Source organism: Pristiophorus japonicus, unplaced genomic scaffold (genome assembly GCF_044704955.1).
Source record: "Pristiophorus japonicus isolate sPriJap1 unplaced genomic scaffold, sPriJap1.hap1 HAP1_SCAFFOLD_214, whole genome shotgun sequence".
Taxonomy (NCBI): Eukaryota; Metazoa; Chordata; class Chondrichthyes; family Pristiophoridae; genus Pristiophorus; species Pristiophorus japonicus.
Window position 1 is genome coordinate 335011 of NW_027251843.1, and position 25663 is coordinate 360673.

At 48.6% G+C, this 25663-nt stretch overlaps 1 gene segment (V, D, J or C); it reads right to left on the minus strand.

The window, feature by feature from the left end:
* Nucleotides 1–11551: 11551 nt before the first annotated feature.
* LOC139245189 (Ig kappa chain V region Mem5-like) lies at nucleotides 11552–21863 on the minus strand. The segment is given in 4 exon segments: nucleotides 11552–11880; nucleotides 19781–19815; nucleotides 21317–21611; nucleotides 21799–21863. Coding segments are annotated over 4 exon segments (708 nt in total).
* Nucleotides 21864–25663: the final 3800 nt, after the last annotated feature.

A 25663-nucleotide genomic window follows, 5' to 3' on the forward strand; every position in this document is an offset into this window, starting at 1 on the left:
CGAGCGAAGTGCGGCCCGGTTTTTGACCCGTAGGCCTGGCGCGGACACAACTCACGGAGCGCTATCCATTTCGCTTCTCTGCTAAATCTCCGAGGGAGCCGGGAGCCACGCCCCCCACCTCCCCAGGGAAAACATTGTCACACCCCATTAGCGCCCCCCAGAGGCAGTAATGCAGGTGCACAGCGCAGGAATTTCGTCCTCAATCTGATTTTGATGTTGATTGAGGGATAGATATTGACCAGGACACTGGGGAGAACTGCCCTGCTCTTCTTCAAAACAGTGGAATGGGATCGTTAACGCCCACCTGAGAGAGCAGAGGGGCCTCGGTTTAACCTCTCGCCTGAAAGACGGCCCCTCCAACAGTGCGGCACTCCCTCAGTACTGCACTGGGACTGTCAGTCTAGATTTCTGAGCTTAGTCTCTGGAGTGGGACTTGAACCCACAACCTTCGGGCTCAGGTGAGTGTGCTGCCCATTGAGCCACAGCTGACTGAGTTGAAAACTTAAGGCCCATTAATGGCCCATCGACGGTGTTCGCCCTCAGTGGGGTGAACAAATCCAGAAATTATGGCCTGAATGATGTAGTCCAGGCCGTTATTTACTTTTTTATACTTTTAAGTTTATTTCTGTTCAGTTAGTTCTCAGTCTATTAAATAGAGGCATGGCAGGGCAATTCTGTCCCGTGGAAGCACATCCTGTGCCATGTGGGAAGTCCTGGACACTTCTCGTGGCCTGGACGACCACATGTGCAGGAAGTGTCACCAGCTACAGCAACTCGAGCTCCGCGTTTCGGAGATTGAGCGGCGGCTGGAGTCACTGCGGTGCATCCGCGAGGCTGAGAACTTCGTAGATAACACGTTTCTAGAGGTGGTCACCCTGCAGCTTAAGATTGTGCAGGCAGAGAGGGAATGGGTGACCACCAGACAGAAGAGGAGGTCCAGGCAGGTAGTGCAGGAGTCCCCTGAGTCCAACTCCATCGCCAACCAATATTCTGTTCTGAGTACTGGTGGGGGTGATGGTTCCTTTCGGAAGTGCAGCCAGAGCCAAGTCCACGGCACCACGGGTGGCTCAGCTGCACAGGGGGGAGGAAGAAGAATGGAAGAGCAATAGTGGTAGGGGATTCGATAGTTAGGGGAACAGACAGGCATTTCTGTGGCCACAGATGTGACTTCAGGATGGTATGTTGCCTGCCTGGTGCCAGGGTCAAGGATGTCACTGAGTGGCTGCAGTACATTCTGAGGGGGGAGGGTGAACAGCCAATGCTTGTGGTCCATATTGGTACCAATGACATAGGCAGCAAGAGGGATGAGATCCTACAGGCAGAGATTAGGGAGCAAGGAGACAGATAAAAAAGCAAGACCTCAAAGGTCGTAATCTCCGTATTACTGCCAGTGCCACGTGCTAGTTGTTATATATGTGGACTTGTATTTACTCTGTACAGCCTCCAGAGGGCTGATCCCCTGGAGTCCCAAGGGATCCCATAATCCCTTGGGAGCACAGGTATTTAAGGAGGCTTCACAGGTTGGGGAGGCACTCTGGAGACCTGCAATAAAAGACCAATGTCACACTTTATTTTGAGCTCACACCAGAGACGACAGAAATAGAAGCACAGAGCAGATGAATACGTGGCTGGAGAGATGGTGCAGGAGGGAGGGCTTTAGTTTGCTGAGGCATTGGGGCCATTTCTGGGTGAGGTGGGACCTGTACAAGATGGATGGGTTACACCTCAACAGAGCCGGGACCAATATCCTTGTGGGGGGTGTTGTTATTGCTTTTGGGGACGGTTGAAACTAGCTTGGCAGGATGATGGGAACCTGAGAATGGATTCAGTGGGGAGAGAAGCAAAGCTGGAATTCGAAAGCAGAACAACAGAAAGTGATTTTGGAAGACAGAGGAAACAAAGCCTAAAAAATAGACAACAAGGCAGTTTGGCAGTGCTAAATGGTATATACTTCAATGCATGGAGTATAGGGAATAAGGCAGATGAGCTGAGAGCACAGATAGACACTTGGGAGTACGATATTATAGCTATTACTGAGACATGGCTGAAAGAAGGACAGGTATAGCAGCTCAACATTCCTGGTTGCAGGGTTTTCAGACGGGATAGAGAGGGGGTAAAAAAGGAGGGGGTCGCAATTCTGAAACAATTGAAAGAAACAATTACAGCTGTGAGGAGGGATGATATGTCGGAAGGATCATCAAATGAGGCCATATAGGTCGAATTGAAGAACGAAAAAGGGGTAATCTGCTGGGAGTGTACTATAGACCCCCAAACAGTCAGAGGGAAAGAGAGGAGCATATATGTAGGCACATTTGTGAAAAGTGCAAAAACTATAGGGCAGTAATAGTAGGGGATTTCAACTACCCGAATATTAACTGGGATAAAATTAGTGTGAAAGGTATAGAGGGTGCGGAATTCCTAAAATGCATTCAGGAGAACTTTTTTAGCCAGTGTGTAACAAACCCAACAAGGGAGGGGACGGTTCTGGACTTGGTTTTGGGGAATGAAGAGGGGTAGGTGGAAGGGGTATCAGTGGGAGATTATTTTGGTGCCAGTGATCATAATTCAGTTAGATTTAGTGTAGTTATGGAAAAGCACAAAGATAGACCAGAAATAAAAGTTCTCAATTGGGGAAAAGCCAATTTTGCTGAGCTGAGATGAGATTTGGCCAAAGTGGACTGGAAACGGCTACTTGAAGGTAAATCAGTGTCAGAGCAGTGGGAGGCATTCAAGGAGGAAATCCTGTGGTTTCAGAGTAAGTCTGTTCCCTTAAAGAAAAAGGGTGGGGCTAATAAATCTAGCGGCCCTGAATGTCAAGTGAAATACAGTGTAGGATAAAGTAAAAAAGGGAGGCTTATGACAGATACCGAGGGCTCAATACTGCAGGAACTTTAGAGGGGTATAGAAAGTGCAGGGGTGCAATTAAAAAGGAAATTAGGAAAGCAAAGAGAGAGCATGAAAACATTTTGGCAAGTAAAATCAAGGGAAACCCGAAGATGTTTTATAAATACATAAAGAGCAGGAGGATAATTAAAGATAGAGTAGGGCCTATTAGAGACTATAAAGGTAATCTGTGTGTGGAGGCAGAAGACGTGGATATGGTTCTTAATGGATACTTTGCATCTGTTTTCACAAAAGAGAGGGGCTATGCAGACATTGTAATCAGGGAGGAGGTGTGTGAAATATTAGATGAAATAAACATAGTGAGAGAGGAAGTATTAACGGGCTTAGCAGCTTTGAAAGTGGATAAATCCCCAGGCCGGATTAAATGTATCTCAGGCTGTTAAGAGAAGCAAAAGAGAAAATAGCAGAGGGTCTGACCATCATTTTCCAATCCTCTCTGGCTACAGTTGTGGTGCCGGAGGACTGGAGGATTGCTAATGTTGTACCTTTGTTTAAAAAGGGAGAAAGGGATAGACCGAGTAATTACAGGTCAGTCAGCCTAACCTCAGTGGTGGGAAAATTATTGATGAAAATCCTAAGAGACTGGATAAATCTTCATTTAGATAGACGGATTAATCAAGAACAGTCAGCATGGATTTGTTAAGGGAAGATCGTGTCTGACTAACTTAATTGAATTAATCGAGGAAGTAATAAGGAGGGTCGATGAGGTTACTGCGTTTGATGCAGTGTATATGGATTTTAGCAAGACTTTCAATAAGGTGACACATTGCAGTCTGGTCACGAAAGTACAAGCCCATGGGATGCAGGGAAAAGTGGAAAGTTGGCTCAGAGGCAGGAAGCAAAGGGTAATGTTTGATGGGTGTTTTTGTGACTGGAAGGCTGTTTCCAGTGAGGTTCCGCAGGGCTCAGTACTAGGTCCCTTACTTTTTGTGGTATATATCAATGATTTGGACTTGAATGTAGGGGGTATGATTAAGAAGTTTGCAGATGATACAAAAATTGGCTGTGCGATTGATAGTGAGGAAGAAAGCTGTAGACTGCAGCAAGATATCAGTGGACTGGTCAGGTGGGCAGAACAGTGGCAAATGGAATTCAATCCGGAGAACTGTGAAGTAATGCATTTGGAGAGGTCTAACAAGGCAAGGGAATACACATTAAATGGTAGGACACTGAGAGGTGTAGACAAACAAAGGGACCTTGGTATGCATGTCCACAGATCCCTGAAGGTAGCAGGCCAGGTAGATGGGTTTTTACGACAATCCGTCAGTTTCATGGTCACCATTACTGATACTAGCTTTTTATTCCAGATTTATTTAATTAACTGAATTTAAATTCCCCAGCTGTCGTGGTGGGATTTGAACTCGTGTCTCTGGATCATTTATCCAGGCCATAGTAGTCCACAGCTCTTTCAAAGAGCCAGCACAGGTGTGATGGGCCGAATGGCCTCCCTCTGTGCTGTGAGATGCTGTGATTAAGGAGCATGGCTCCAGCTAGCGTATGTGGGTTCAAGGGTTGAAAGCAGGGGTTTGGGTGGAGCCCATATAGATGTACCACAAGGGGGCGCTACAGCATCGATTGATCCAATTATTGGCAGCGGGGAAACCGGAGATGGAAATAGTTTCAATAAAATGTATGCTGCGACTTTTAAAGTGGTCACCACCACCAGCACGATCATAGAATCACTGAAAATTACAGCACGGAAGGAGGCCATTTCGGCCCATCGTGTTCGCGCCGGCCAACAAAGAGCTATCCAGTCTCATCCCACTTTCCAGCTGTGGGTCCGTAGCCCTGTGGGTTACGGCACTTTAAGTGCACATCCAAGTACTTTTTAAATGTGGTGAGGGTTTCTGCCTCTACCACCCTTTCAGGCAGTGAGTTCCAGACCCCCACCACCCTCTGGGTGAAGAATTGTTTCCTCATCTCCCCTCTAAACCTTCCACCAATTACTTTACATCTATGCCCCCTGGTTGTTGACCCCTCTGCTAAGGGAAATGGGTCTAGTCTATCAACTCTATCTTGGCCCCTCATCATTTTATACACGTCAATAGGGTCTCCCCTCAGCCTCCTCTGTTCCAAGGAAAACACCCCCAGCAGATCCAATCTTTCCTCATAACTAAAATTCTTCAGTCCCGGCAACATCCTCGTGAATCTCCTCTGTACCCTCTCTCGTGCAATTACATCTTTCCTGTCATGTGGTGACCAGAACTGCACGCAGTACTCTAAATGTGGTCTAACTAGTACTTTCTACAGTTCAAGCATAACCTCCCTGCTCTTGTACTCTATGCTTCGGATAATAAAGGCAAGTATTCTGAGTGCCTTTTTAAGCACCTTATCGACCTGGCCTGCTACCTTCAGGGATCTGTGGACATGCACTCCAAGGTCCCTCCATTCCTCCACCCCTCTCAGTACCCTCCCATTTATTGTGTATTCCCTTGCCTTTTTGCCCCTCCCCAAATGCATTAGAACAAGGCTGCAGTTAGAGCAGCCTTTCCACCCACTGACAGCACTCACTGAGTCTGATTCATGGCATCGATCAGCTGGACATTGATCTGGAAACACCAGCCCCCTGGTGAGGGAATCAAGGCTCTGATGCGACTGATAAAAGTCAAGATGAGGTTGCGGAGAGGTACACAGCTGCTGCTGGACACAATGAACAGGAGGAGACCATTCAGCCCCTCGAGCCTGTTCCCCCATTCAATCAGATCATGGCTCATCTGTATCTGAACTCCATCTACCCGCCTTGGTTCCGCAAGTTCCAAGGCCTATACTCTCTAGAGTTTAAAAGAATGAGAGGTGATCTCATTGAAACATACAAAGTTCTGACAGGGCTTGACAGGGTAGATGCAGGGCAGATATTTCCTCTGGCTGGGGAGTCTAGAACCAGAGGTCACAGTCTCAGGATGAGGGGTCGGACATTTAGGACTGAGATGTGGAGAAACTTCTTCACTCAGAGGGTGGTGAATCTCTGGAATTTTCTGCCCCATAGGGCTGTGGAGGTTCAATCTTTGAGTATATTCAAGACGGAGATCGATAGATTTTTGAATATTAAGGGAATCGAGGGATATGGGGACAGTGCAGGAAAGTGGAGTTGAGTTAGAAGATCAGCCATGATCTCATTGAATGGCGGAGCAGGCTCGAGCGGCAAAATGGCCTACTCTGGCTCCAGAGTGCGGAGGGAATGGGAGGGGGCAGGAGGTGTGTGTGAGGTAGCGGGGCAGAAAGGTGGGGAGCGAGTTTGGGGTGAGGGATTAGGGGGGTTGGGATGGGGGAGGAATGGGGTGTCAGGAGGGTGGGAGTGAGGGAGGGCTAGGGAGGGAGGTGGGGGAGCGACTTTTGGGGGTGGAGGGAGAATGGCTCGGTGTGGGGAGGGGAAGGTAGAGACTGACATCGGCTTCCGGTTAAGCAACACCTCTTTTTTAAAAATTCTCATCCTTGTTTTCAAATCCCTCCATGGCCCGTACCTCCCTATCTCTGTAATCTCCTCCAGCCCCACAACCCCCCGAGATGTCTGCGCTCCTCCAATTCTGCCCTCCTGAGCATCCCTGATTGTAATCGCTCAACCATTGGTGGCCGTGCCTTCTGTTACCGAGACCCCAAGCTCTGGAACTCCCTCCCTAAACCTCTCTGCCTATCTAACTCTCTTTCCTCCTTCAAGACGCTCCTTAAAACATACCTCTTTGGTCACCGTCACTAATTTCTTCTTATGTGACTCGGTGTCAAATTTTGTATCTCATAATACTCCTGGGAAGTGCCTTGGGACGTTTCACTACGTTAAAGGCGCTATATAAATACAGGTTGCTGTTGTTGAATTGAGGCAAAATCTGGTATTCTGGATGTCGCCGCTCCTTTTAACGCTCTCTCCAAAGCACGCACAGCAAATGTAACGCCCTTATTGAAAAAAGGAGGCAGACAGAAAGCAGGAAACTATAGACTAGTTAGTCTAACATCTGTGGTTGGGAAAATGCTGGAGTCCATTATTAAGGAAGCAGTAGCTGGACATTTGGAAAAGCATTGTTCAATCAAGCAGAGTCAGCATGACTTTATGAAAGGGAAATCATGTTTGACAAATTTGCTGGAATTCTTTGAGGATGTAACAAGCAAAGTGGATAAAGGGGAACCAGTGGATGCAGTGTATTTGGATTTCCAGAAGACATTCGATAAGGTGCCACATAAAAGGCACAAGATAAAAGTTCATGGGGTTGGGGGTAATATATTAGCATGGATAGAGGATTGACTAACTAACAGAAAACAGATTCAGTATAAATGGGTAATTTTCTCGTTGGCAAACAGTAACTAGGGAGGTGCCACAGGGATTGGTGCTGGGGCCTCAATTATTTACAATCTCTATTAATGACGAAGGGACTGAGTGTAAAGTAGCCAAGTTTGCTGGGAGGACAGACGCACCAACATTAGTGTCCTCGACCAGGTCAACATTCTCAGCATTGAAGCACTGACCACACTTGATCAGCTCCGCTGGGCAGGCCACATTGTCCACATGCCAGACACGAGACTCCCAAAGCAAGTGCTCTACTCGGAGGTCCTTCACCGCAATCGAGCCAAAGGTGGGCAGAGGAACGTTACAAGGACACCCGCAAATCCTTCCTGATAAAGTGCAACATCCCCACTGACATCTGGGAGTCCCTGGTCAAAGACCCTAAGTAGAGGAAGTGTATCCGGCAAGGTGCTGAGCACCTCGAGTCACATCGCCGAGAGCAAGCAGAAAACAAGCACAGGCAGCAGAAGGAACGTGCAGCAAACCTGTCCCATACCCTCAATGACTATCTGTCTCAGCTGTGGCAGGGACTGTGGTTCTCGTATTGGACTGTTCAACCAACGAAGGACTCATTCTGAGAGTGGAAGCAAGTCTTCCTCGATTCCAAGGGACTGCCTCTGATGATGGGTGGGAAAGTAAATTGTGAGGAGGACACAAAAAATCTGCAAATGGATATAGACAGGCTAAGTGAGTGGGCAAAATGTTGGCAGATGGAGTATAATGTGGGAAAATGTGAGGTTATTACGCCCCCTGATCCCCCCTCCACCTACCCTACTGTCCCCCGAGCCCCCCCAGGAGCTGGAGCATCCTCAGGCTGCCATGACAGTCACATACACACACACACACACACACCTACAGACAGTGCTGGCTAACAGTCACACACACACACACACACACACACCTACAGACAGTGTTGGGTAACAGTCACACACACATACACACACACAACCTACAAACAGTGCTGGGTAACAGTCACACACACACACACACACCTACAGACAGTGCTGGGTAACAGTCACACACACACACACACCTACAGACAGTGCTGGCTAACAGTCACACACACACACACCTACAGACAGTGCTGGGTAACAGTCACACACATACACACACACAACCTACAAACAGTGCTGGCTAACAGTCACACACACACACAACCTACAAACAGTGCTGGCTAACAGTCACACACACACACACCTACAGACAGTGTTGGGTAACAGTCACACACACATACACACACACAACCTACAAACAGTGCTGGGTAACAGTCACACACACACACACACCTACAGACAGTGCTGGGTAACAGTCACACACACATACACACACACAACCTACAAACAGTGCTGGGTAACAGTCACACACACACACACACACACACACCTACAGACAGTGTTGGGTAACAGTCACACACACATACACACACACAACCTACAAACAGTGCTGGGTAACAATCACACACACATCTACAGACAGTGCTGGGTAACAGTCACACACATACACACACACACACAACCTTCAGACAGTGCTGGCTAACAGTCACACACACACACAACCTACAAACAATGCTGGGTAACAGTCACACACACACACACCTACAGACAGTGCTGGCTAACAGTCACACACACACACACCTACAGACAGTGTTGGGTAACAGTCACACACACACATACACACACACAACCTACAAACAGTGCTGGGTAACAGTCACACACACACCTACAAACAGTGCTGGGTAACAGTCACACACACACCTACAGACAGTGCTGGGTAACAGTCACACACATATACACACACACACAACCTTCAGACAGTGCTGGGTAACAGGCAGACACACACAAACACCTACTGAAGATGAAATAGCAGCGCATTTGGAAATCAGTGACAAGATCAGTCCAAGTCAGCATGGATTTATGAAAGGGAAATCAAGCTTGACAAATTTTCTGGAATGTTTGAGGATGTAACGAGTAGAGTGGACAAAGGGGAACCTGTGGATGTGGTGTATTTGGACTTTCAAAAGACTTTTGACAAGGTCCTACACAAGAGATTGGTGTGCAAAATTAAAGCACGTGGTAATGTGGTGATATACTGACGTGGAGAGAGAACTTGTTGGCAGACAGGAAGCAGAGAGTCGGGATAAACGGGTCCTTTTCAGAATGGCAGGCAGGGGTGCCGCAGGGCTCAGTGCTGGGACCCCAGCTATTTACAATATATATTAATGATTTAGATGAAGGAATTGAGTGTAATATCTCCAAGTTTGCAGATGACACTAAACTGGGTGGCGGTGTGAGCTGTGAGGAGGATGCTAAGAGGTTGCAGGGTGACTTGGACAGGTTAGTTGAGTGGGCAAATGCATGGCAGAGGCAGTATAATGTGGATAAATGTGAGGTTATCCACTTTGGTGCCAAAAACAGGAAGGCAGTATATTATCTGAATGGCGGCAGATTAGGAAAAGTGGAGGTGCAACGAGACCTGGATGTCATGGTATTACAGTCATTGAAGGTTAGCAAGCAGGTACAGCAGGCGGTGAAGAAGGCAAATGGCATGTTGGCCTTCAGAGCTAGGGGATTTGAGTACAGGAGCAGGGAGGTCTTACTGCAGTTGTACAGAGCCTTGGTGAGACCTCAGCTGCAATATTGTGTTGAGTTTTGTTCTCCTAATCTGAGGAAAGATGTTCTTGCTATTGAGGGAGTGCAGCGAAGGCTCACCAGACTGATTCCCGGGATGGCAGGACTGACATATGAGGAGCGATTGGATCAACTGGGCCTGTATTCACTGGAGTTAATAAGAATGAGACGGGATCTCATAGAAACATATAAAATTCTGACAGGACTGGACAGGTTAGATGCAGGAAGAATGTTCCCGATGTTGGGGAAGTCCAGAACCAGGGGTCACAGTCTAAGGATAAGGGGTAAGCCATTTAGGACAGAGATGAGGAGAATCTTCTTCACTCAGAGAGTTGTGAGCAAATGGAATTCTCTTCCACAGAGAGTTGTTGAGGCTAGTTTGTTAGATATATTCAAGAGGGAGTTAGATATGACTCTTACGGCTAAAGGGATCAAGGGATATGGAGAGAAAGCAGGAAAGGGGTACTGAGGGAATGATCAGCCATGATCTTATTGAATGATGGTGTAGACGCGAAGGGTCGAATGGCCTTCTCCTGCAGCTATTTTCTGCATTTCTATGTTTCTACAGGCGGTGCTGGGTAACAGTTACACACACACACACACACACACACACACACACACATCTACAGGCAGTGCTGGGTAAGCCACACTAACACTCAGGGACATGTACACGGTGATACACTGACTGCTCCTCTCCCGAAGCTGAGGCCTCACTCGGTACAGTTTTGTGCTGCTGCCACGAGCCACACGTTAAGGAGAGAGAATGCAACGTTGTGACTGTGGCCTCCTGTCCCCAGATTGACCCCAGCAGTCAGCACAGAGTGCACAGTGCGATCCCACCATCGGGGGCTGCCCCAACACCCCCAGTGTGCAGAGTGAGAGCCAATGCTCAGACTGGGAGGGTTTAATCCCAGCAGCTTTCAGTGTCTCTGTGTTTAATCTTGTGCACTCCAGGGGCTCGAGGTAAAATTGATCATTTTAAAATGATTGATAATTGGCTTTGAATCAAATCTCCTGCTGACGTGCCATTGATTGACAGCCCGCCCAGCCAATCAGGACAGACACTTACTGAAATGCAGCCAATCCAGCTGAGGGGGAGGTGGGACATTTCCAAAGCACTCGCCAGACACAGACTGAATATTCTTCACATTTATTGCCTTTTACAGATTCACATTTACAGAAACAAGACTTGAATAAACAGCCCAGCGAGAGCGAGCTGGAGACATTCACAGGGAGAATGCAGCTTTATTAAAACAGTTGTGAGGATTTTCTCCACACCGTGAGAATCCTGTCCCTTTAAACGGGGACAAAACCTTGAATTGAAACAGCAGGGTGAGCAGGGAGGGGATCTGCTTACTGAAGCGGCACTTCGCAGTTTAACATTAGTTTTACTCTGCTGACAGTCTTCAGCATCTTCGAGAGGTTTTACTTGGCAGCACGAGTCAACACTGTCCCATCAAACCCTCCCAGGGCAGGTACAGCACGGGTTAGATACAGAGTAAAGCTCCCTCTACACTGTCCCATCAAACCCTCCCAGGGCAGGTACAGCACGGGTTGGATACAGAGTAAAGCTCCCTCGACACTGCCCCAATAATGTGCCTTATCCCCTGACCCTCAGATGCTTTCTCTGACCCAGTCCCGAGAAGGAAGAGAGTAGAAATGCAGTGCTGACAATGACCTTTGCCCTCCCGGCTTACCCCCTGTTCTATTTAAAGTTGTGTCTCCCCCGCGGACTGTCCCTGACACACTACGCACATTCTGCTCTCCTGACCCCCTTGCTGAGGGGAGAGGAGAGGCTCTCGTGGGTGAGGCTGCAGGAGAAGCTGGCGTTGGACTCCCAGTCGGAGCCAGAGAGGGTCAGCAGGCTGCTGACACTGTAGGTGTTGTCCGAAGCTCGCAGGTAGTCGCTGGTCTGGACCCCGGCCGAAATGGTCGCCCCGTCCTTCTTCCACTCCACCTCCACCGCATCGGGGTAGAAGTGATCGGCGAGGCACACCAGGGTGGCAGTGCCCTTGGTCGTGACCTCCTCCGGGGAGGGGGGCAGCAGGGTCAGCGTGGGTGTTGTCTTCCCTCGTTCTGAAAGGGCGGAGAATGATGTTTAATAGGTGTATATTAGTATGTGTGTGTGTGTGTCACTGTGGGTGTTTCCGTGTGGGGATAATTCACATCTGATAACGGAGACCTGGGTTAATGAACTCCTGGCTGGTGATTAACCATTAGAGGTGAGCAACACTAATTCTTAATCTTCTTTGCCTCGCTTGATACGTTTAATCTAAATATAAATGCGTTTGATGTTAAGGTGATTAAAAAAAAAGATAGGCTTGCATTTATATAGCGCCCTTCACAACCACCGGACATCTCAAACGCTTTACAGCCAATGAAGTACTTTTCGAGTGTAGTCACTGTTGTAATGTGAGAAACACAGCAGCCAATCTGAACACAGCAGCCAATCTGCGCACAACAAGCTCCCACAAACAGCGATGTGATAATGACCTGATAATCTTTTCTTTTGTCATATTTGTTGAGGGTTAAATATCAACCAGGACACCGGGGAGAACTCCCCTGCTCTTCTTCGAAATAGTGGCATGTGATCTTTTGCATCCACCTCAGAGAGCAGACGGGGCCTCGGTTTAACGTCTCATCTGAAAGACAGGACCTCCGACAGTGCAGTGTCCCCTCAGCACTGCACTGGAATGTCAGCCTAGATTTTTGTGCTCGAGTCCCTGGAGTGGGATTTGAACCCACAACCATCTGACTCAGAGGCGAGAGTGCAACGCACTGAGCCACGGCAGATACTCAAAATCATATTGGACTATTGTGTAAACATCTGCAGTGCAGGGTTGGCACACATTCAGCACTGAAATGGTTAATTAACAGTAAGGGACGGGAAAGACAGAGTGTCCCGTTAAGATGCTGTTCACTGGCAGGAAGCTCGAACTGTAGATGGGTGGATACAGGGGAAACAGGCTCAGCAGTGAGAAAGCTCAGATCACACACAGATCGGGAGAACTTTATCCGGGAATGTTGCGGCACACTTGTATAAACACACTTCAGCAAGGCTTCATGTTGGGGGTCGGTGTAGAAGCTTCTAGATTGCATTTAAAAGCTTGCTGCCTAGCACTGCGGTGAGGTCAAGGGTGAGGCTACAATTAGCCTCAATGTTCCGGGGTCAGGCAGGGTCACTGCTCCCAATGATCCCATGACCTCCTGGAAGATCAGAGTGCGCGGACAATGGGCGAGGGTCAGGATCAGGGCCCTCCCACTTCAATGAAAGAAAGCCTTTGAATTTATATAGCGCCTTTCGCAACCTCAGGATGTCCCAAGTTGCTTTATAACCAATTGCACACAGGAAGATTTACGAGGATGTTGCCTGGACTGGAAAATTTGAGCCATGAGGAAAGATTGGATAGGCTGGGTTTCTTTTCTTTGGAACAGAGGAGGCTGAGGGGAGACCTTATTGAGGTGTATAAACTTATGAGGGGCCTAGATAGAGCGGATATGAAGGATCTATTTCCATTAGCAGAGGGGTCAACAACCAAGGCATAGATTTAAAGTAATTGGTGGGAGGTTTAGAGGGGATTTGAGGGGACATGTCTTCACCCAGAGCGTGGTGGGGGTCTGGAACTCACTGCCTGAAAGGGTGGTAGAGGCAGAAACCCTCACCACATTTAAAAAGTACTTGGATATGCACGTAAAGTGCCGTAACCCACAGGGCTATGGACCAAGAGCTGGAAAGTGGGATTAGGCTGGATAGATCTTTGTCGGCCGGTGTGGACACGATGGGCCGAATGGCCTCCTTTCATGCTGTAAATTTATCTGATTCTATGAAGCTCCCAGACTGCAATAAGATCATGATCAGATCATCGGTTTTAACTATGTTGGTTGTGGGATAAATATTGCCCTTCCAATAGTGATTATGAGATCTTTCATGTCCACCTGAGAGGGCAGACGGGACTTCGGTTTAACGTCTCATCTGAAAGACGGCAACTCTGGAGGATATGTTAGAAGGATCATCAAATGAGGCCATATGGGTTAAACTGATAAACATAAAAGGGGCGATCACACTGCTGGGAGTGTACTATAGACCCCTCAACAGTCAGAGGGAGATAGAAGAGAAAATATGTCAGCAAATTGCTGAGAAGGTCAAAAACAATCGGGCAGCAATCGTCGGGGATTTCAACTCCCCTCACATTAACTGGGATGGAATAGAGGGCGCAGAATTCTTCAAATGCATTCAGGAGAACTTTTATAGCCAGTACTTAGCAAGCCCAACAAGGGAGGGGGCGGTTCTGGGCTTAGTTTTAGGGAATGAAGCTGGGCAGGTGGAAGGGGTATCAGTGGGAGAGCATTTTGATGCTCGTGATCATAATTCAGTTAGATTTAGGGTAGTTATGGAAAAGGACAAAGATCGAGCAGGAATAAAGGTTCTCAATTGTGGAAAGGCCCATTTTACTCAGCTGAGAGGTGATTTAGCAAAAGTGGGCTGGAAACAGCTACTTGAAGGTAAATCAGTGTCAGGGCAGTGGGAGGCATTCAAGGGGAAGATAGTGAGGGTTCAGAGCAAGTATGTTCCCACAAAGGAAAAGGGTGGCACTCCCAAATCTAGAGCCCCCTGGATGTCGAAGGGCATACAGGGTAGGATAAGGCAAAAAAGGGACGCTTATGTCAGATACCCAGAGCTAAATACTGCAGAAAGCCCAGAGGTGTATAGAAAGTCCTGGGGTGAAATTGAAAAGGAAATTAGGAATGCAAAGAGAAGGCATGAAAAAATATTGGCAAGTAAAATCAAGGAAAACTCAAAGATGTTTTTTAAATACGCAAAGAGCAAGAGGATAACTAGGAAAAGAGTTGGGCCTATTGGAGAACAAAAAGGTAACCTGTGTGTGGAGGCGGAAAATGTGGGTATGGTTCTTCGTGAATACTTTGCATCTGTCTTCACAGAAGAGAGGGACGATGCAGACATTGTAATTGAGGAGAAGTGTGAATATTAGATGAGATAAACATAGTGAGAGAGGAAGTATTAAGGGGCTTAGCAGCTTTGAAAGTGGATAAATACCAGGCCTGGATGAAATGTATCCCAGGTTGTTGAGAGAAGCAAGGGAGGAAGTAACGGAGGCTCTGACCATCATTTTCCAATCCTCTCTAGCTACAGGTGTGGTGTCATAAGACTGGAGGACTGTTAACGTAGTACCTTTGTTTCAAAACGGAGAAAGAGATAGACCGAGTAATTACAGGCCAGTCAGCTCAACCTCAGTGGTGGGAAAATTATTAGAAACAATTCTGAGGAAGAGGATAAATTGTCAGATAGAAAGGGACGGATTAATCAAGGACAGTCAGCACGGATTTGTTCAGGGAAGGTCGTGCCTGACTAACTTGATTGAATTTTTTGCGGAGATAACAAGGAGGGTCGATGAGTGTTGCACCTTTGATGTAGTATACATGGATTTTTGCAAGGCTTTTGGCAAAGTCTCACGTGGCAGAAAAGTAAAAGCCTATGGGATCCAAGGAAAAGTGGAAAGTTGGATCCAAAATTGGCTCAGTGGCAGGAAGCAAAGGGTAATGGTCAACGGGTGTTTTTTGACTGGAAGGTTGTTTCGAGTGGGGTTCCGCAGGGCTCAGTACTAAGTCCCTTGTTCTTTGTAATATACACCAATGATTTAGGCTTATATTCAATGGAATTTAGAAGAATGAGAGGGGATCTCATAGAAACATATAAAATTCAGACGGGATTGGACAGGTTAGATGCAGGAAGAATGTTCCCGATGTTGGGGAAGTCCAGAACCAAGGGTTACAGTCGAAGGATAACGGGTAAGCCATTTAAGACCGAGATGAGGAGAAACTTCTTCACTCAGAGAGTTCTGAGCATGTGGAATTCTCGACCACAGAAAATTGTTGAGGCCAATTCGTTAGATATATGCAAAAGGGAGTTCGATGTGGCCCTTACGGCTAAAGGGATCAAGGGGTATGGAGAGAAAGCCGGAATGGGGTACTGAAGTGCATGATCAGCCACGGTCATATTGAATGGTGTTGCAGTCTCGACGGGCCAAATGGCCTACTCCGGCACCTATTTTCAATGTTTATATGTTTCTACTTCAACGTCGGGGACATGATCCCCTACAAGGTTCCACACAAGAGATTGGTGTGCAAAATCAAAGCACATGGTATGTGGGGTAATATACTGATGTGGATAGAGAACTGGTTGGCAGACAGGAAGCAGAGAGTTGGGATAAACGGGTCCTTTTCAGAATGACAGGCAGTGACTAGTGGAGTGCCGCAGGGCTCAGTGCTGGGACCCCAGCTCTTTACAATGTACATCAATGAGACAAGGGGTATGGAGAGAAAGCAGGAAAGAGATACTGAGGGAATGATCAGCCATGATCTTATTGAATGGTGTTGCAGGCTCGAAGGGCCGAATGGCCTACTCCTGCACCTATTTTCTATGTTTCTATTTTTCTATGATTAAGAAGTTTGCAGATGATACATAAACTGGCCGTGCGGTTGGTAGTGAGGAAGAAAGCTGTGGACAGCAGGAAGATATCAATGGACTGGTCAGGTGGGTAGAACAGTGGCAAATGGAATTCAATCCAGAGAACTGTGAGGTAATGCATTTGGGGAGGGCTAACAAGGCAAGGGAATAAACATTAAATGGTAGGACACTGAGAAGTGTAGAGGAATAATGGGACACTGGAATGCAGGTCCACAGATCCTTGAAGGTAGTAGGCCAGGTCGATAAGATGGTTAAGAAGACATACGGAATACTTGACTTTATTAGTCGCGGCATGGAATACAAGAGCAGGGAAGTTATGCTATAATTGTATAAAACACTATTTAGACCAGAGGAAGAGCACTGTGTGCAGTTCTGGTCACCACATTACAGGAAATGTGTGATTGCACCACAGAGGATACAGAGGAAATTTACAAGAATGTTCCCAGGACTGGAAATTTTTAGCGATGAGGAAAGATTGGATTGGCTGAGGTTATTTTCTTTGGAGCAGGGGAGGCTGAGGGGAGATTTAATTGAGGTGTATAACATTATGAGGGGCCTAGATAGAGTGGCTAGGATGGACCGATTTCCCTTAATAGAGAGGTCAACAACCAGGTGATATAGATTTAAGGTGTGGGTAGAGGGAAGTTGAGGAGAAATATTTTCCCCCAGAAGGTGGTGGGGGTCTGGAACTCACTGCCTGAAAGGGAGGTCGAGGCAGAAACCCTCACCACATTTAAGAAGTACTTGGATGTGCACTTCAAGTGCCGTAACCCACAGGGCTACGGACCAAGAGCTGGAAAGTGGGATTAGGTTGGATAGCTCTTTGTTGGCCGGCACAGAGGCTAGGCTGAATGGTGTCAGCAAGTGGCTCAGTTGGTAGCACCCTCGCTTCTGAGTTAAAAATTGTGAATTCAAATCCCACTCCGGTGTCCTGGCCAATATTTATTCCTTAATCAACAAAACAAAATCAGTTTATTTTGTCATTATCACATTGCTGTTTGTGGGAGCTTACTGTGCACAAATTAGCTGCTGCATTTCCTACATTACAACAGTGACTATACTCCAAAAAGTATTTCATTGGCTGTAAAGCATTTTGGGTAGTCTGGTGGTCATGAAAGGCACTATATAAATGCAAGTCTTTCTTTTCTCAGAGCCGAGCGTGCTAGTGACTGAGCCACGATTGACACCTCACGGTCGATTAGCCTGACACGCTCAGTCTCTGGGCTCACACTGGGACAGTGAGCCCACTTGGGGAGCTCAGTCTCTGGGCTCACACTGGGACAATGAGGCCACTTGGGGAGCTCAGTCTCTGGGCTCACACTGGGACAATGAGCCCACTTGGGGAGCTCAGTCTCTGGGCTCACACTGGAACAGTGAGCCCACTTGGGGAGCTCAGTCTCTGGGCTCACACTGGAACAGTGAGCACACTTGGGGAGGGGAGCTGTGCCCCAGAGGTAGTGCCTTCAGGAGTGAGATGGGGAACAGATCACAGGCAGCCTGTGGTGTAGAGGGGAGACATTTCACCGGCCGAGGGCAGGTGCTGAGCCCGTTTACCTGTAAGAATGAGGTAAGTGGATGGGGAAAATGGGCCGGGCACTGAGGTAACGTCCTGTGTTGCTGGTGGAACTCCTGCTGTCTGCTCCGTCACATGTGACAAACACGCAGACACATCAGGCGGACATCTGGGATGGGGGATTGTCCAATGGAGAGATTGAATAGACTAGGCCTATATTCTCTAGTGTTTATAAGAAAGAGAGGGGATCCCATTGAAACGTACAAAATTCTGACAGGGCTTGACAGTGTAGATGCAGGGAGAATGCTTCCTCTGGCTGGGGAGTCTAGAACCAGGGGTCACAGTCTCAGAATAAGGGGTCGGCCATTCAGGACTGAGATGAGGAGAAACTTCTTCACTCAGAGGGTGGTGAATCTCTGGAATTCTCTACCCCAGAGGGCTGTGGAGGCTCAGTCCTTGAGAATATTCCAAAGATCGATAGATTTTTGGATATTAAGGGAATCGAGGGATATGGGGACAGTGCAGGAAAGTGGAGTTGAGGTAGAAGATCAGCCATGATCTCATTGAATGGCGGAGCAGGCTCGAGGGGCCGAATGGACTCCTCCTGCTCCTAATTCCCATGTTCTTATGGAACGTTAGTCCGTGATCTGGGGATTTTCTGCTGGGTCCAGGTTTAATCAGCAGGGGAATTGTGCGAGTCCCAGTTAATAAAAAGAAAAGAGAAATTAAAGAAAGACCTGCATTTATATAGCGCCTTTCACACCTCAAGATTTTTCAAAGTGCTTCACAGCCAATGAAGTACATTTTTGAAGTGCGGTCATTGTTGTAATGTGGGAAACACGGCAACCAATATGTGCACAGCAAGCTCCCACACACAACAATGAGGTAATTGAGATTTTTAAGCGATGTAGGTTGCGGGATAAATATCGGCCTGAACTCGAGCCACAGAAACAGCAACTGAGAGTCTCCCCACAACCCTGGAGCACTGCAGCCGCCGGATTGCGAGCCCTGCTGCCCCTGTTTGTGATCAGAAGTTGGACAGGAGGTGAGCGGGGGCTGGACAGATCAGAGTTGGAGCTGGGGGAGGCGGGACCTCGGGAGTGTCAGTGTGCTGAGGCTGAGCTCAGTTATATCAGAGACTGTGACAGGAGCACAGACTGCCCCCAGCGAGCTCACTCACTCACACCCACACTCTGCCTGTGTCTCACACACCGTGTCTGTCACACTGAGACAGGCAGGAGGCTCGGGAGCGATTTCCGGGGATGGTACAGGGATGGGACCGCAGTGTGCCAACGTCCAGATCTCCTCCACACGGTGGGTAACAGTTCGTTACTTATACTTTGCTGGGTGAAGGGGGAGTGTGGGTAAAGGAACACAGCCGGGCTCCCTGTCATACACAGCACTCTTCAATTAACCCTTTCATTCACCGCAGCTCCCCACCATATTATATAACCCATACAGAGGCACAGGAGAGGGTGCAGTGAAGGTTTACAAGGATGGGACCAGAAATGCGAGGGTGTACATATCAGGAAAGGATGAACAGGCTGGGGCTCTTTTCTCTTGAGGCTGAGGGGTGACCTGATCGAGTTCTTTAACATGAGGAAAGGTTTTGATAGAGTGGATACAGAGAGAGTGTTTCCACTTGTGGGGAAGAGCAGAACTAGAGGCCATCAATATAAGATAGTCAGCAAGAAATCCAATCGGGAATTCAGGAGAAAATTCTTTACCCAGCGAGTGGTGAGAATGTGGAACTGGCTACCACAGGGAGTGATTGAAGTGAATAGTATCGATGTATTTAAGGGGAGGCTAGACAGGGATATGAGGGAGAAGGGAATATGCTGATAGATTTAGATGAGAAAAGACGGGAGGCTCGAGTGTAATCATATGTAAACTAAAACCTTCGCATATTCAGCATTTGTGTCTTGGAAAGATTCAGTATTTAAAGTGTTAATAACGGAGCATTGGGGTTTACTTACTCAGTCTGAGCTTGGTTCCTTTACTGAACGTGAGCCACAGTGATAGCTTCCAGTGCAGAAGCTGTACAATATCCTCCGTCCCTGCCTCACTCAATCTCTCTACCCCTCTCTCTGTCTGTGTGTCTGTGTGTGTGTATGTGTGTGTGTGTCTGTGTGTGTATGTGTGTGTGTCTGTGTGTGTGTTTATGTGTGTGTGTGTCTGTGTGTGTGTGTGTGTCTGTGTGTGTGTGTTTCTGTCTCTTTCTCAGCGTCTCACTCTGTTTCTCTCTCACTCACTTTCCCCCCCCACTTTTTCTCCCTCTCCCTCACTCATTCACTCATTCTCTCCTTCTCTCACTCTCTCCCTCTCCCTTTCCCTCACTCACTCACTCTCTCTCACTCACTCTCCCTTTCCCTCACAAACACTCTCCCTCCCTGCCTCTCCAAGTTGCCTGTGGCAGTACCCGGGAAAGTTGGGGATCCGACGTGTTTGGGACAAATCTCCCAGCTGCCCTTCCCGCCCCATCAGACGGTAACCCTGGGGCCACGGAATTGCTGGAGAATGAAAGTCCCCCTCACACAGGGCTCACCTCTTTGGGCCCCTTGAACAACGGGCTCGGTCTGCAAGCGAGATGTTTGTGTTGCTGATACAGGACTTCCTCGGGGATCATTATAAAATAACGAGTTTCAGGGGCTTCAGAAATCTGTTTCCTCAGTCCGTGAACCGTGTGTACGTGGAGTGTGAGAGGATGCAGCCCCTCTTCCACTATTTGAAGGGGCTGCTCCTCAATTTCTGGCTCCACTTCAGTCCCACGCTCCTGGGCCTGGTCACCTGGTGCGAGGGGAGCGGGCAGGTCAGAGGGCCTCCCCATGGGCCTGCTCCTGGGTCTGGCCACTCGGTGAGGGGGGAGCGGGCAGGTCGGAGGGCCTCCCCGTGGGCCTCCCCATGAGCCTGCCCAAGGTGGCCATCCACAGGTCCCAGTTGCACGGAGCCCATGGGCTGGTCGCACTGCCTGCCTGCCTCCCTTCGGGGGATTTGTCCGCATCTGGGTGGCCCTGGAGACGGAGCCCAGGGTAGACCTGAGGCCTTCTGCGACGAGTGGGCACCGCAGGGCCTGGAGTGTGGGTTGGGCAGGGAAAGAGCACGAACATTTCACTTGTTCACTTTCCTTTCATGTTTATGCTTTGGGTTTTATAAGTTGTGGCCCTCTCGATAGTGGGGAGTTTGTGAGATGATTTGGATTGAGGACACAGGGACCACCCAGTGTCTCTGTGCTGTCTGAATGTACAGAGTAGAGCTGTGAGATTCTCAGTGATGAAGACACAGCCCCAATTCCTCTCTGACCCACTCCATCCTTTCCCAATTCACTGCAACTTCCAGCTGAATATTCCTGCCGTCACTCCCATCGAGCTGTGTGTCAGTCATGTGTAAAACCGTACAGGAGGTGGGGCTGTGTGTCCATTATTATATATTATATATAACTGTGGGGTGAGTCAGTACAGGAGGTGGCGCTGTGTATATTGAGGTTTTTGTACGGCTGTGTATCACAGTGTAGAGGGGAGCTGTAATATTGCTGACAGTAATAGACTGCGACATCTTCTCTCTGCACGTTGCTGATGCTCAGGGTGTACGTGTTGGACTGGTAACTGCCGGTGAAGCGATTGGAGGTTCCAGTGAAACGAGATACTGCATTATAGATCAGCAGAGTGGGTTTCTGCCCGGCTTTCTGCTGGTACCAATGAACATCATTGCTGGCGGATGCACTGGCGGTATAGGTGATGGTTGCAGTCTGTCCCTCACTCACTGACAGCACCGGGGGAGACTGGGTCATGATGACGTCCCCACTGATACCTGAGGGGGAAATGGGGAAAGAAAGTGAAGTAAACACTGTCACAGAAAGACGCTGTAAAATGAGAGGTTGCTCGAGACACTGAGCTCTTCTCTAGTGTCAGCATTTGCCCTTCAATCACTGGTCAGTAGAGTTGGACAGAAATCGACAGCAGGGAGATATTAAACGTGGAAGGAGAGAGATTGGTACCTGCGACGCAGAATGCCAGAGGCCAGATCAGCTGGATGGGTGAAATCATGGTGTCTGCTCCTGTCCCTGTGCCTGCTTACTGATAAACTGCCCTTCACTGGGTTCTGCTTTATAAACCTGCAGCCTGAGAGAGTCTCACTGCCCATCTCTCAGTATGTAAATGTCTTCACCCAGAGAAAGCCACATCAGCACATTTCACTTCCTCTTCTTCTCCCCGTCTGTCTCCCTCCCTCTTCACCTCCCTCTCCCTTCCTCTCTCCATTCCCCCCCTCTCTCTCCATCCCCCCCTCTCTCTCCATCCCTCCCTCTCTCTCTCCATTACTTCCTCTTTCTCCCTCTCTCTTCCCCACAGACTCCCAGGTGCAATACACTGAAATGCAGAGTAAACCTCCCTGTGCCCTGCCCCACCAATGGATGTTAACCCTTGACCCCAGACCATACCTTCTCCTGGAGTAAGGCCCCATTCCCCACAGTGGCCATCCCTTGGCCTCTCTCAGTAAACTAGCTGTTTATTCCCCAGTTAAGGGCCGTTCTGTGCTGTGGCCCTATTCTCAGTGGGGACCGGATTGGACAGAAAGCTCATTTCATGAAGGCCCAGCAGAGGGAGGAGATCCTCACCCCATCAGTGTGAGCTGGAGCGACAGGACAGGGTCTGACCCACTGCCCCATCCTGTCTGCTCAGAACATCTTCGATTCCCTTCCCCTTTCCTTCCCCTTCCATGGCCCCGCTCCGGTTCAGGGTGTTTTTACTGGGATCAGCTGCCGACGATTGCACGTTTACAACAGGAAGGGTCCGCACTCCATATCCCACTGGTCCTCCAATAGGGCCCAGGAAACATGGCTCCTTCCTATTGGTCCCCCAGTAGTGAACAGGAAACCTGGCTCCTTCCTATTCGTCCCCGAACAGGGACCAGGAAACATGGATCCTTCCTATTGGTTCTCCAATAGGGAATAGGAAATCGGGCTCCTTCCTATTGGACCTCCAATAGGGCACAGGAAACATGGCTCCTTCCCATTGGTTCTCGAATCGGGTCCAGGAAATATGGCTCCTTCCTATTGGTCCTCCAAAGACTGAACTTCGAACCCCACACCCTCTCTATTGCATCGGCCTCTTATTTCCATCTCCAACATTGCCCATCTCCACCCTACATCAGCCCCTTGATGGAAGAAACCCTTAGCTGAGCTTGTCTCATCGCCACATTCAATTATTCCGATGTCCCCTCCCAGCTTCCTTCATCCACTCTCCATAAAACCCAACTTTCCAAAATGCAGTGTCCATACCCTGCCTCACACCAAGTGCTGTTCCAATATGACCCCTGACCTCACTGACCTACTACCCCTGACCTCACTGACCTACTACCCCTGACCTCACTGACCTACTACCCCTGACCTTGTAGGTTGTTGGTTTCCCACTCTTCTCTGATTCATGAACCTCGGGAATTACGGGAAAGACTCCACGTAATGCAAAGTTTAGGCTTAACCCAACTGTTTGTTTATTACACAAAAACCAAATAAACATTACGCAGCAAGACTTCTTAGAGATTGACCGAAGACATACAATCGCCCTTCCAGCCAGTTGCTGCTGTTGTCGATTGTCGGCTCGTGGAGCGAGGGAAGGTGTTGGGTCCCCGCTGCTGCTTCGTGGCCGTTGTTCATAGATATTCTGGTCTGAGGTGTTTCTTCGACCTGTTGTTCCTCTCTCTGAGTTCTTGTTCTCAGCTCTTACAGATATATCCATTCGATTATACACATCTCCTGCTGGGCTGCCTTTCAATTAATGCAACTGGTTGAGTCTCGATGGCTGTGATGATGGGTCTGGATATGTTCGGATGGCCACAATTCACACACAGAATCGACAGGGCAAAAGATAACTCCTTATCTTTTGTGCCCCGTTATCCAAAAATGCACACCTTGTGGGATCCTTTGTTAGCCTGGGTTTTCGCAGACATGGAGTCTCCAGAGGGAACTGGTTTTCCCCTCCGGCTAATTATTCCATGGGCTCCTCTGCTTGATTGTATCAAACCCTTTGTCTCGATGTTAATCGGGTCTCGTTCCTGACCCCAGGAATCGCACTAATCAGTTATCAGTCACCACCTGCCCCTGGCTGGCAATCTTTCTCCCGCCCAACAGTCCCAAAGGTTTCTTTTAAACCATTTCAGTCTGTGGCCTCTTGCTGAGCCTCGATCATGAAATGTGTAAACCTTACAACTTCACTGACCTACTACCCCTGACCTTTGACCTACTACCCCTGACCTCACTGACCTACGGCTACTGACCTCACTAACCTACTGCCACTGACCTACTACCCCAGACCGAATACCTCTCACCCTTGACCTCACTGACCTTCTCCCCATAACCTCACTGACCTACACTGCCTCCCTCAACCCCCAACACATCAAGTTTGAAAGCCTTGTCTCCGATTCCCTCCATGGCCTCTCTCCACCGTACCTCTGTGTCCTGCTGAGCTACACCCCACCCCCACCCCCGCCCCGGGCCCTTCGGTCTCCTCACTCCAGCCTCTTACCCATCGCTGCTTCGTGCATCCCACTGTTGATGGGCGGAGTCTTCAGACACCTCGTCCCCGATCTCTGAACTCCCGGTTTTAATCCCGCCTCCTCTCCAGCTCTCTCTCCTCCATCAAACGCCATCCTTTCACCCAGGCCTTTAATCACCCTTCCTAAAGCCTCCCCAACCCCCGCTCCCCCAGTTCTTACAGCAGCGATGTGAAGCGTCTTGAGAGCTTTGGCACATTAAAGGCACCCGATCAATGCAGCCTGTGTGTGGATTTCGGGTGAGGACAGTGCTGGACACAGTGGTGAGGCCTCCTGCAGTCGGATATCCTGCTGAGAGGGTCCAGGCTTACACACGTGGAATGGGGAAGTGGGTGAGGTTGGATCGTGCTGTCGGGGCCCATGGAACTGGATCCCAGCATGAAGCCTTCCTCAGGAGAGGAGAGGGAATGTTCAGAGCCCTGGGCTCCATTTCTCACACCAGGCATTTCCTGTCCCAGTGAAAGAATGAGATGCCAATGTTGTGCCCAGGTTAGGGGCAGTCTCGTGCTGTGGGCTCAGGTCTGCAAGAGGGAATTGGATATATACTTGAAAAGGAACAATTTGCTGGGTTACGGGGGCGAGGAACTTAACACAATCACAATCACTAAGGAGGTGGTACTCAGTAAGATAATGGGACTAAAGGCGGATAAATCCCCTGGACCTGATGGCTTGCATACCAAGGTGTTATGAAAAGTCGTGGCAGGGACAATGGATGCATTGGTTGTAATTTACCAAAATTCCCTGTATTCTTGGGAGGTCCCAGCAGATTGTAAAACTGCAAATGTAACGCCCCTATTTAAAAAAGGAGGTAGACAAAAAGCAGAAAACTTTCGATCAGTTCGCCTAACATCTGTGGTTGGGAAAATGTCGGAGTCCATTATTAAAGAAGCAGTAGCAGGACATTTGGATAAGCATAATTTAGTCAGGCACAGTAAGCATGGATTTATGAAGGGGAAGTCATGTTTGATAAAGTTGCAGAATTCTTTGAGGATGTAACGAGCAGGGTAGATAAAGGGGAACCAGTGGATGTGGTGTATTTGGACCTCCAGAAGGCATTTGACAAGATGCCACATAAGAGGTTACTGCATAAGATAAAAGGTCACGGGGTTGAGGGTAATATATTAGCATGTATAGACGATTGGCTAACTAACAGAAAACAGAGAGTCTGCAAAAATGGTTCATTCTCGGGTTGGGAATCAGTAACTAGTGGGGTGCCGCAGGGATCAGTGCTGGGACCCCAACTATTTACAATATATATTGACGACTTGGATGATGTAACCGAATATAATGTAGTCAAGTTTCCTGACGATACA